The following is a 12,055-nucleotide window of genomic DNA, read 5'->3' as shown; positions in this document are numbered from 1 at the left end:
AGAAGACCAGGGGTTTGAAGAGGGCCTAGGTAAATCAAAAGGCCGACTGGAGGAAAACCAAGAGATATTTTTACTCAAGGCCTGAAGAGTAGTTAGAAGTAGCCGAATAGGTAGAATCGTGAGTTGTTGGGTGGATTTATGTAAAACAAACACCTAGAAAATCAGTGGCATTTCTTTTCAAATCAAATGCCTGTATTTGTATCTTTTGTTAAGCTCGTTGTTACCCTCAAATAAGTGATGTCTTTGCCACAATTAATGACTACCTTTCCTTTTAATTTTTTTTCCCTATTGTTGCAATCACCTTGTAAGTTGTCACTGTTTGTTTATCCTGTGAAAAACCTCTCAAAGGAAACCATGAGTTCTTTGTGTATCTCTATTGAAAAGATGAGCCACCTTCAATCTCTAGATATAAGCTCAATAAGTGAAGATGAAATAATTGATTTCCAAACCATTTCATCTCCACCTCAAAGTCTTCAGCTCATCTACTTAAAGGCTTCTCAATGCAGGCATACAGTGGAGATCAACTCCACTTTAAGACTGGTGGAGGGTTTCCAAAACTTAGTGAACTAACGCTTAGGAACTTGGATGAATTGAATTCGTTGATTATAGACAAAGAAGCATTGCCCCTTCTTGAGTTAAATAATTAATTTTACCATATTCCAATAACTTAAACTTTTGAGACAATCGTTAATTTAACATGGTATTAAAACATGAGATCCTAAGTTTAATCCTTATCTTTTTCACTCTACCTCTCATTTAAATTCACAAAACTAAAGAAATCAAGGGTTGGTTGGTGTTAATATTTTCCTAATTACGGATGGAATCACCTCCTAAATTTATTTTGTTTTGTGAAAGGATTTGAACTTCTATGAATTGTTCTCTTTGTGGTTTTGATCTTTCTTGCAAACCTATTGGGTAGCATTAGGAAGTCGAGCGGGGAGCTTGTAGTCCTTTTGTATGAACTTCAATTCTTTCATAGTGAATTCAGGTTAGCCTTGAGGATCGGTGGGTCAAATCCTCCCCAGGTTTTTACCGAGTGGTTTCCTGGGTGATCATATCTTGTGTTATTTATTTTCCGCTGCTTTATATTCTTGATATGATTGTTTGGATTGTTTTAACCTAGAATTGCTTAATTTGACTAAGTAACAACTTGGCTAATTAATCTAGGCTACGCAATCTGGTTGTTTAAGGGGTCTAAATTTCCAAACAGTTTTGAACCTTTTTTTTTTTTTTTTTTGCTACAATGATGGGTTTGTTGGTGTGACTATTGCCTCGTTAGAATTGCAATGACCCTGTAATTGTTTGTTTGTGAGAGGATATGAACCTCTTTAAAATGAGACATGGTGATAAGCTACGGACTTTAAAATAATAATAAGAGTTTGCTATTTTGAATTCCGCAATGTTCGATAAGGAAAAAATACTTGGCCTTGTAGCAAAGGAGTTAGAAGAACGGTCAAAACATTTGCTACAACTCATGCAAATTATTTTGTCTATTTTAATATAAGAACTTACATTTTTTTTTTCTCTAATCACTTTTTAAAACACCTCACATCAGAGTATCTATTCTACATTATATTTTATTTAAATAATTATTTTTCATTCTTAATTATTTTTATTTTCATATTTTATTATTATTATTATTATTTTCCCTTTATGTTTCTTTTGTTTTCTAAGCAAACAAACAACTCAACTCAAATCCCCATACAAGGCAACTCAAACTACGTCCGCAGCAACTTCCTGCCCTTCCTTTCAATATTCTTCCAAATGTACCCGCCAAGCTCCATTTTTCACTCTTTCATTGAAGACACAAAGCTATATCAGGTTAGCTGAGATTGTAGATAAAGCCCAACATTATGTAGCCAGCCAGGTACTTCAAATCCTAGCATGGTTTGCGTACTATAATGAGGCTGGGGGATCAGGTGGGCGAAGGGCCAACTCATCAGTTCAGATTGAAGAAGACCAGGGGTTTGAAGAGGGCCTAGGTAAATCAAAAGGCCGACTGGAGGAAAACTAAGAGATATTTTTACTCAAGGCCTGAAGAGTAGTTAGAAGTAGTCGAATAGGTAGAATCGTGAGTTGTTGGGTGAATTTATGTAAAACAAACACCTAGAAAATCAGTGGCATTTCTTTTCAAATCAAATGCCTGTATTTGTATCTTTTGTTAAGCTCGTTGTTACCCTCAAATAAGTGATGTCTTTGCCACAATTAATGGCTACCTTTCCTTTTAATTTTTTTTCCCTATTGTTGCAATCACCTTGTAAGTTGTCACCGTTTGTTTATCCTGTGAAAAACCTCTCAAAGGAAACCATGAGTTTTTTGTGTATCTCTATTGAAAAGATAAGCCACCTTCAATCTCTAGATATAAGCTCAATAAGTGAAGATGAAATAATTGATTTCCAAACCATTTCATCTCCACCTCAAAGACTTCAGCTCATCTACTTAAAGGCTTCTCAATGCAGGCATACAGTGGAGAACAACTCCACTTTAAGACTGGTGGAGGGTTTCCAAAACTTGGTGAACTAACGCTTAGGAACTTGGATGAATTGAATTCGTTGATTATAGACGAAGAAGCATTGCCCCTTCTTGAGTTAAATAATTAATTTTACCATATTCCAATAACTTAAACTTTTGAGACAATCGGTAATTTAACATGGTATTAAAACATGATATCCTGAGTTTAATCCTTATCTCCTTCACTCTACCTCTCATTTAAATTCACAAAACTAAAGTGTAAGGTTGAATTTAATCAACCATTTAATTGGCTTTATTCCGTGACCAATTTGCTTGTAATTTAGCACTTAGCAACCCTGTATTTAGGTGAGAAAATTGTAAGGGTAGTGTGTGAGAAGATGTGAAGAAAAGCTCAAGAGTGTGCAAGAAAAACAGAGGCTCGCGGTTAGGGCTCGCGGGTGGATCGCGACTGGCAAGCCGCCAAAGGCTGGCACGTCAGAGGCACATTGGGAAGCTGAAGGATCGCGCCAGCTGTCACGCTACAGGACAAAAGTTCCAGTCTAGCCAGGCCGTTACGTCGTGACTTGGACAAGCCGCGAGACCAAGTCGCCAACTTGCCCTGTTTGGCAAAAAACTGACGTTTTGCATTCCCTTCACACCCTACTATATATACACCCTTATACCCATCATATTGAGAGAGCTTCCAAAGAGAATTTTGTGAGAGAAAACCCTAGAGAAAAACAAGATTGCCTTATCCCCAATCTTCATCTAAAGAGACTCTACAAATTCCTCTACTCTCTTCCTCTCCATTGTCATAAAGGTTATTTACCAAACCCTTATCTCACCACACCCACGTCTGTGAGAATGTCCATTTGGTGCTTAGGGAAGCAGTTTGGGAAGGAACCAATATACATTGGTTGATGCTATGGTCAAGTAGCGGAATCTGGCAAGCTAAAGAAGAAATAGGTTCAGCGTAACCTCGTTGGAGCAAGAAGCTTGGAGGGCTTAGGTACTTGGGTAGATTAGGCTTGGAGGGTTTTCTGATGTTCCTGTATCCCAACTATATTCTTTAGTGGATTTTATCACCGCTTGGAGGGCAACGGAGAGGTTTTACGCTGAGGACTTCGGTTTCCTCTTCGATAACACATCGTGTGTTGTCCGTGTGTTTGCATCTCTCTTTCCTTTATCTTTGATTATATTTACTGTTGTGGATGTGTTTATATTTGGTTTAGATTGTTTTATCAATTCTGTTATAAACTTGTTATCATATTCCGCACATTAATTGTTTGATATAAAGCTTGAATTGGTATTTTTGTATCTGGGGGTCTAAACGTTCAAGAGTGTTTCATACCCATATTGAACTTTCATAAAGAAATCAAGGGTTGGTTGGTGTTAATATTTTCCTAATTACGGATGGAATCACCTCCTAAATTTATTTTGTTTTGTGAAAGGATTTGAACTTCTATGAATTGTTCTCTTTGTGGTTTTGATCTTTCTTGCAAACCTATGTGATGCTTGGGAAAGTATAATATAATTATTTTATAAGAATATAATGTAAGCATACCTTAAGAGAGGAGGGGTCGAACCCTGGATGTACATGTTAGGAACAGAAAAAAGTATTAGCTGATCGAAGGGTAATCAGTTATGGTTTAAACTAATCTTATAGTGTATAATAGTATCAATTATAGTCACTAACCCCTTTTTGCAACTTGCAAGAAGGTATTATATGTTCTAAGTAATGCCCGAAGACAAAGTCCAAGACCAATTGTTACATCTTTGATTTGAAATTTCATTAGACAACTCCCACAGGGTATCAGAAGGGCAAGTCTAATGTTGCAAGCTAAGATGAACAAGCACTGAGATATAGAGAGACAAACTTTCAGGCAGAGAGGCAGGGGTCCGAAACAGAGGAGTGGAAGATTGCATCAGTTATAGCAATACAACAGTCCTTTAGTCCAAAACAACAGCTTGTGCAACTTGTAGTTTAGGATTAATTCATTTCTGTAGTTTAGAAGTTATTTGTACATGTACACGTGTAATGATTTGGTTGGTTTTGCAGCTCAGATCCGTATAATGTGGACTTTGTTTGGAGTTTTTTTTGCTTCAGCTCTTGTATAAAATAACTCCTGTACAATCATTTTCTAATTAATGCAATCAGAGTTTTCTTTCACAAATTCTCACACAGGGCAAGATTGACTTTTACACTGTAATTGTAATATCTAGCAAGATTCCTACACATCACATTTGCAATGTTCAAGACTTGTTCCTCATATTACTCCATAATATTTCATAAAATAACCACACTTGATCAAAAAGACAAATGGAGTAGTTATATATGGTAAATTTTTTATCTTTCCATGGTCGCCCACGTTAAATTCAGTGGGTAGGAGGAGGAGACCCACAAGAAAAGAGCATGGTTTATTAAACATTACCTCGTTGGCCCGCATGTACATGATTAACATACTTAAATGGTATGTGGTTCAACGTGACTTTTTGAAAGTTCGATTAAATTTGTTAATTTTGAAAATTGGGGGTTTAATTAATATATTATTCTAAAAAGAATATCTTATTTTTTGTTCAATGTATTTTTTTTTTATAGGAAATGTTCAATGTATTAATTTTGAAAATATAAAATTTAATTTGTTACAACCCTAACTTATAGGGTTAAAAAAAATAGTTTTTTGTGTTTATTTTATTATTATTATTTTAAGTTTGTGGCATTAATTTTCAAATTTCAAGATCTAAATAGTAAGCCTAATCATGGTCAATCTTTCATCAAAGAGAAGGACAAAGAAGAGATGTAATATGGGGGAAACTACAATATTCTCTCTAAGGCTCCCAAGATATTTTATGAAAATACCCACACTTAATATGGGGGGAAAATGGAGTAATTATAAATGATAGACCAAATAATAACCCTCGTCTAGAGGAGCCAGCCTGGACAAGGATAGAGGGCCATAAATACTGCAATTTAAGGCCTCGACGGTTATATATCAAAGATAAGAATGTTGGAACCTCCATTACGGCCGAATTGAGTAGGCCTGAGACATTACCAAACTAGCTTTCAAGTCACCATTCAAGAGGGACAACGGCTAGCAAGGTGAGCCTATTTATAGGATCTACCAAATCCTACACAAGGTACATACACATTGATCACCTCTCACTCTAATTATAGAATTTTTTTTATTCCCTGAGCTTTGTTCATTGACTTTACCATCAGAGACTTCGTGGCCGGCACCACACTGGTGACTGCCTATGAGGATCCCCTTTCTTTTTGTTGATCATGCAGGAGGCTGGAGAGGGCTCGTATTGGTTTAATCTGGACAAACAATAATATGGGATTAACATTAATTTCACATGGTCAATCTTACCACAAACACTTAACATATTGTGAACCCCAATCACGTTGGAAACGTCAGTTGTGTGAAATTAATGTCTCTAGATGTATTAGGTGGTTACAACTTTCAAGTGATTATAGACTTATAGTAACACTCATTTATTAATCCTAGATATAGAGGTGGAGAAGAAAAATATTACAGTATTAGCATAAATAAAAGACCTACAATGATCCTTTTTCTTTTCTTGGGTAAAGTCTCACTATAGCATTTTTAATAAAATGAAGAATGGTTAGTGGATTGTAGGTTGATTTTTGTGTGTGAATGGAAAAATTCTTATTTTAATAAAATGAAGAATGGTTAGTGGATTGTAGGTTGATTTTTGTGTGTGAAAGGAAAATTTTCCCTTTTATTTTTTTTTTTTTTAATTTTTTGTTATTTTTTCTCTTGTACACGCCACCCATTAATTTAGATGGAGTTTTGTCCAATTTAGAAACAGAAGAGGTTGCTTCCTGGATTAAACCAAGAACAAGTCCGCAAGCCCAAATCGACAGCTAGCATTGCCGGGCTCCATAGTCCATACCAGACAGCACGTTGAATTTGGAAACTGAGCAGGACAAGTTGATCGTTGCATATCTCAAGGTGCTGGCTCACCCTGAGATGTAGTTAGTGAACTTCAAATTTCAAAGATCTACAAAATACAAGAGCCCAATACCAACATTCAGAAGCAATTATATAAGGTTGCAAGGAGTAAGGAGAAACAATATGGCGGAAACTATAGTATTCTCCATTATCGACAAGCTAAGACCCTTGGTGAACGAAGAAGCCAAACTTCTACGTGGCGTCCATGGAGAAGTTGCTGACATCAAATATGAACTGGAGAGCATTCAGTCCTTCCTCAAGGATGCAGATGCAAGGGCGGCAGCAGAAGAAGACATGAGCGAGGGTGTCAAAACATGGGTGAAACAACTAACAGAAGTCGCTTTCCGCATAGATGTTGCCATCGACCAATACTTGCTTCAGGTGGCACAACATGGTCCTCATCGGCGTGGTTTTACTGGTTTTTTCCATAAAACAACTCATTCACTCAAAACATTAATACCCCGCCATAAGATAGCAAGTGAGATTCAAGAGATCAAATCATCAGTGCAGAAAATCAAGGCAAGGAGTGAAAGATACGGCTTCCAATCCACTGGTCAAGGATCAAGCAGTGGTGCTCGGAATGTTAGGTGGCAAGACCCTCGAATGGCTTCTCTTTTTCTTGAAGATGTTGACGTTGTGGGCATTGAATCTTCCAAAGATGAATTAATCGGTTGGCTCATAAAAGGACACTCTTACCGTACTGTAGTTTCAGTGGTGGGAATGGGGGGACTGGGCAAGACCACTCTTGCCAAGAAAGTTTATGATCACGATGTGATGAGAGAAAATTTTGATTGTCATGCTTGGATCTCAGTGTCTCAGTCATACAACATGATGGATCTAGTAAGAAGCATGGTAAAGCAATTTTGCGAGGCAAGAAAGGAGTCTCCACCTGAGGGAATGGACTCAGCAGACAAGACATCACTAATTAGCAAAGCAAGAGAATATTTACAAGAAAAAAGGTATGTAGTTGTATTTGATGATGTATGGGAAATTGATTTTTGGGGGCAGATAGAACATGCTTTACCTGATAATACAAAAGGTTCAAGGATATTAATCACAACACGGAAGTTGGATGTTGCTAATTTTTGCAAAAAATCTTCACATGTTAAAGTTCACAACTTGCAACCACTACTACCTAATAAGGCATGGGAGCTCTTTTGCAAAAGGGCGTTCCAATTTGAACTTGGAGGACACTGTCCCCCAATGTTGGAGAAATCATCTCATGAAATTCTTGAGAAGTGTGAAGGATTACCGCTTGCCATTGTTGCTATAGGCGGTCTTTTGTCCACCAAGGACAAAACTCTCTTTGAATGGCAAAAATTGCATGATAGCCTTGGCTTTGAGTTAGGAATAAATCCTCATCTTGCAGGTGTTAGTAAAATTCTATCCCTAAGTTTTGAAGACCTGCCTTACAACCTCAAATCTTGCTTCTTATACCTTGGTATGTATCCAGAGGACTATTCTATTAGCTGTGTAAGATTGATTCGACAATGGATAGCTGAAGGTTTTGTGAAAGCAAAGGAGGGTAAAACATTTGAGGAGGTTGCACAAGAATACTTGACTGAACTAATCCACAGAAGCTTGGTTCAAGTATCAAAGGTCAATTTTGATGGAAAAGTTAGACAATGCCGACTCCATGATCTTTTTCGTGAGATCGTCCTTCAAAAGATGAAAGATTTGAGTTTTTGTCATGTTTTGTCAAAACAAGAGTCAAACTTTGAAGGACTAACTCGACGTATGTCAGTAGATGGAGTTTCTTATAGTGTATTGAAGGGATTTGAGGACGCACATATTCATTCTCTTTTATTGTTCAATCTTGATGAATTGCCGAAGTCCTTTATGAGTACTTTTTTTGTTGATTTCAAGCTTTTGAAGATAATGGATTTTGAAGATGCTCCATTGGATTGCATTCCTGAAGATGTGGGAGGTTTATTTCACTTAAGGTATTTAAGTTTCAAAAATACCGAAGTAAAAATGCTTCCAAAATCCATAGGAAAGTTGCAAAATTTGGAGACTTTAGATCTAAAGCAATCCCTAGTGTGTGATATACCAGTAGAGATCAACAAGCTTTGTCAGTTGCGACATTTAATAGCCTACCATCGCAACTATCAAATAACATTCAGTTTGGCTCAGGAAAAAGGGGTAAGAATACCAAAAGGGGTTGGGTCTTTAATGAACTTGCAAAAGTTGTATCATGTTGAGTTGAATCATGGAGGGGTTGATTTTGTTAAAGAATTGGGACAACTGAGCCAATTGAGGAAGCTAGGTGTGAAAAACCTCTCAAAGGAAACTATGAGTAGTTTGTGTATCTCTGTTGAAAGGATGAGCCACCTTCAATCTTTAGATATAGCCTCAATAAGTGAAGATGAAATAATTGATTTACAAACTATTTCATCTCCACCTCAATGTCTTCAACGCATCTACTTAAAGGCGTGTTTAGAGAAGTTACCGGGTTGGATTCCAAGACTTCAAAATCTTGCCAGATTAAGGATTTTTTGGTCAAGGTTGAATGAAGATCCATTGAAAGGCCTTCAAAATCTACCTAACTTATTGGAGCTTGACATCTCACAGCAGGCATATAGTGGAGAGCAATTGCATTTTAGGACTGGAGGGTTTCCAAAACTTCGGAAACTAACGCTTAGGTACTTGGATGAATTGAATTTGTTGATTATAGATGAAGGAGCATTGCCCCTTCTTGAAAACCTTGAGTTTGGGCCTAGTCCAAAATTAAAGGAGGTGCCCTTTGGAATTCACCATCTAAGAAACCTCAAAAGGCTGCGATTTTATGATATGTCCAAAGAATTCGAAGATAGTTTAAATTATGATGTGGGACCCTGTTACTGGATCGTTGAACATATACCAGCCATTTTTCTATCTTACAAGGTTGGCGCGCAACATGGCAGCTATGACTCACGCCGCCTCCATTCCAAGCATTTGGAGAGGCCAAGAGCACAAATAATCAACCAAAATGATGATCACAACACCAACGATAGCAGCAATATCGATGCTTCCATTGAGAAAGGTTAGTAAAATTTGGCTTTTAGAGTGGGTTGTATTTTTAATTTATTTTTTGGTTGCGTACGTATTGTTTTTCTTCCTGGTGAACAACGCTACAAGAGTTGTGATGTTGAGTCGTAGCATAAAATGAAATGGTTGTCGTTTAGTTATCATCTTACGCTGAAAATGTTTTTGACAAGCATTGGATAGGTGCTGGAAATATTTCCATACAATAACTATACCAAAATGAAACAAGTGGTAAAGAAGTGAAGTCCAAAAAAAAAAAAAAGGGAGTTAGGAGGATTTTCTTAGATAGAATACTAAAATAGAAAGAAAAAAAAAAGTTTTGTTGAAGCGTTTAGTTTGAGATTTCAATCTAGAGATTCTTCAATGATCATACTTCTTGTTTGGTAGTGTAAACTTACATTGCTAATCAAAGTTTGCCCATTTTTGGTAGGTAAACAATCAAGTACTACTCACTGATGCTAATCCAAATCCGTAAGTGTGCTTTTTCCCCTAATATGACACTTTAATCGTTTGTATCTCTCAAAATTCCTATTATATCATTTTTATGTGCAACTTAGTTATGGAATTGTTGGGCTTTGTCTACAGAGTACAAACTTGGATGGAGGGTGAAGATGTAATTGTAGCTGCAAGGACAAGTTGGATTTATTTTCTCTAGACTATCTAGAGAATTGGTGGTTTTTCTTGTAACATGTTTGTAATTGTGTCCAATAGTTTACTTTTGTTGTTGTTTCTATTTTCCTCAGTATGATTGCAATCGCCACGTAATTGATTATTATTAGAAATATACGAACCTCTTTGAATTGTTCTCTCTGTGGATTTGATCTCTCCCTTTTATATATGTGCTATTACTTTTATTGGGAATTATAGAATTGGGGATAGATCCCCTTTGATCAGGTGCTTTAGATTATACCAGTTTTAGGACCTCTAGGCTCAACTTTGGTACCAGTGATAGAAAATGCTCTAGGATTTAAAGATATTTCGAAGATTTTATTTTTTGGAAGTGTTTATGTAAACAGACGGAAAAAAAAAATTGTAAAAACATTTAGTAATTAAATGTTTAATTATCAGCAAGGTATTTCTATGCTCACTTCAACAATATGACACATTTAAGGTATCTGGAATTTACGTAGAAAGTAGAAAGCTATGCAAAATTTTTCTAAGAGGGCAACAGATATTGAATACTTTTTTATTTTATTTATTTATTTATTTTAATTTCTTTGAATAGACTAAGTTGATCAACCAAGATGATATCAATGATTTACAGCATATTTCATCTTCACCTAAATGCCTTCAAGTCATTCACACCTAGTCAACTTATATATTTTTCTATAAAAAACAAAATAATAATAATAATAATATATTTATTAGACTGGGTTGAGTGATGATCCATTCTAAGCCTTCCAAAATCTACCTAATCTATTGGAGCTCATATTGGCAACGGAAGCGTAAAATGGAGTGCAATTGCAAATTAGACATTTGTATGGATCAAATTCATTGATTATAGACAAAGAAGCATATTGTGCCATCTTGAAAAATTGAACATTGAGCATTGCCAACAACTGAAGAAGTTACCCTCTAGAGTCAAGCACCCAAGAAATAATGAAGGCTTCCCAAACCCGATATCGGTGAATTGTTTGCTTGGTCTAGGCCTAGGTGAATTGCTCCGTGGTGTAAATAACATTGATTTGTGTATATTATGTCGAATTCAAAAAACAATTGATGTGCATTTCGGTGGCCAAGAAAACCAAAGAAAAAAAAAAATATAGATTTAGTTTTTTTTTTTTTTAGTTTCAATTTTTTTTTTCTTCTACTCTAAAATTATGGAATTTTTTATGAGGATTTTTTTTATTCAACTGTTGATATGATTTTTTTTTTAAATTTTAATTAAATACTTTTAATTTTATTTCATTAGTGATGTGTGTGTCAACTGTCAAGTGAGCATTCTATTAGCAATATCAACAAGTTCTTTTATTGAGATGATGGTAAGGACTAAAAATAAATTTTTTAATAAAATCCAAGGACTAAATTGAAAGTTTTGAAAGCATAAGGTCTAAAGTATAAAAAAAAATCTTAAATATAAAAATAAATAAGGTATTTTAACCAAAATCCTCACACATGAGTTAGGGCATATATAGGGGTTACGTAAGCAATGAATCCAAGAGAAGTGAACAACTAGGAAAAAATATTTTTTATTAAATGATACCACGTCATTCATATCAAAATCCAATAAATGAGAGTCATGTGCATAAAAATATTTACCCACTAACATATGTGAACAGTTTTTAGGCCCTTTAACACAACCAGATTAACCTAGTTAATTAGCCTAGTGATTAACTTAGTCAAATTATGCAGATCTAGGTTATCACAATTAAACAATCATATCAAGTATATAGCAACAGAAATATAAATAACACAAAAATATGATGACCTAGGAAAATCAAATCGGTGAAAAACCTAGGGAGGATTTAACCTAGCTATCCTCAAAGTAAACTTGGATCCACTATCTTGAAAGAATCGAAGTTCATACAATAAGACTTACAAGCCACCACACTCGACTTCTTATTGCTACCCACCAGTAGAACTTACTGACACGACCACATGCA

At 35.7% G+C, this 12,055-nt stretch overlaps 1 protein-coding gene across 1 annotated transcript; it reads left to right on the top strand.

Annotated features, from left to right (window-relative positions):
* The first annotated feature begins 6,551 nt into the window (after window positions 1-6,551).
* Window positions 6,552-9,159, top strand: LOC111987192 (disease resistance protein RPM1-like). The gene is made up of 2 exons (XM_065782371.1): window positions 6,552-9,002; window positions 9,103-9,159. The coding sequence occupies exons 1-2, from the start codon at window positions 6,552-6,554 to the stop codon at window positions 9,157-9,159; spliced, it is 2,508 nt and encodes an 835-aa protein (XP_065638443.1).
* Window positions 9,160-12,055: the final 2,896 nt, after the last annotated feature.

This window comes from Quercus suber, unplaced genomic scaffold (genome assembly GCF_002906115.3).
Source record: "Quercus suber isolate HL8 unplaced genomic scaffold, Cork oak 2.0 scaffold_299, whole genome shotgun sequence".
NCBI classification, from domain to species: Eukaryota; Viridiplantae; Streptophyta; class Magnoliopsida; order Fagales; family Fagaceae; genus Quercus; species Quercus suber.
This window is presented reverse-complemented; position numbering and strand designations above follow the sequence as displayed.

Bases quoted from the DNA above. Each gene is read 5' to 3' on its own strand.
- LOC111987192 (XM_065782371.1), top strand. From the start codon at position 6,552: ATGGCGGAAACTATAGTATTCTCCATTATCGACAAGCTAAGACCCTTG. The intron at 9,003-9,102 runs GCATATAGTGGA...TGTTGATTATAG, and splicing joins AGCTTGACATCTCACAGCAG to ATGAAGGAGCATTGCCCCTT.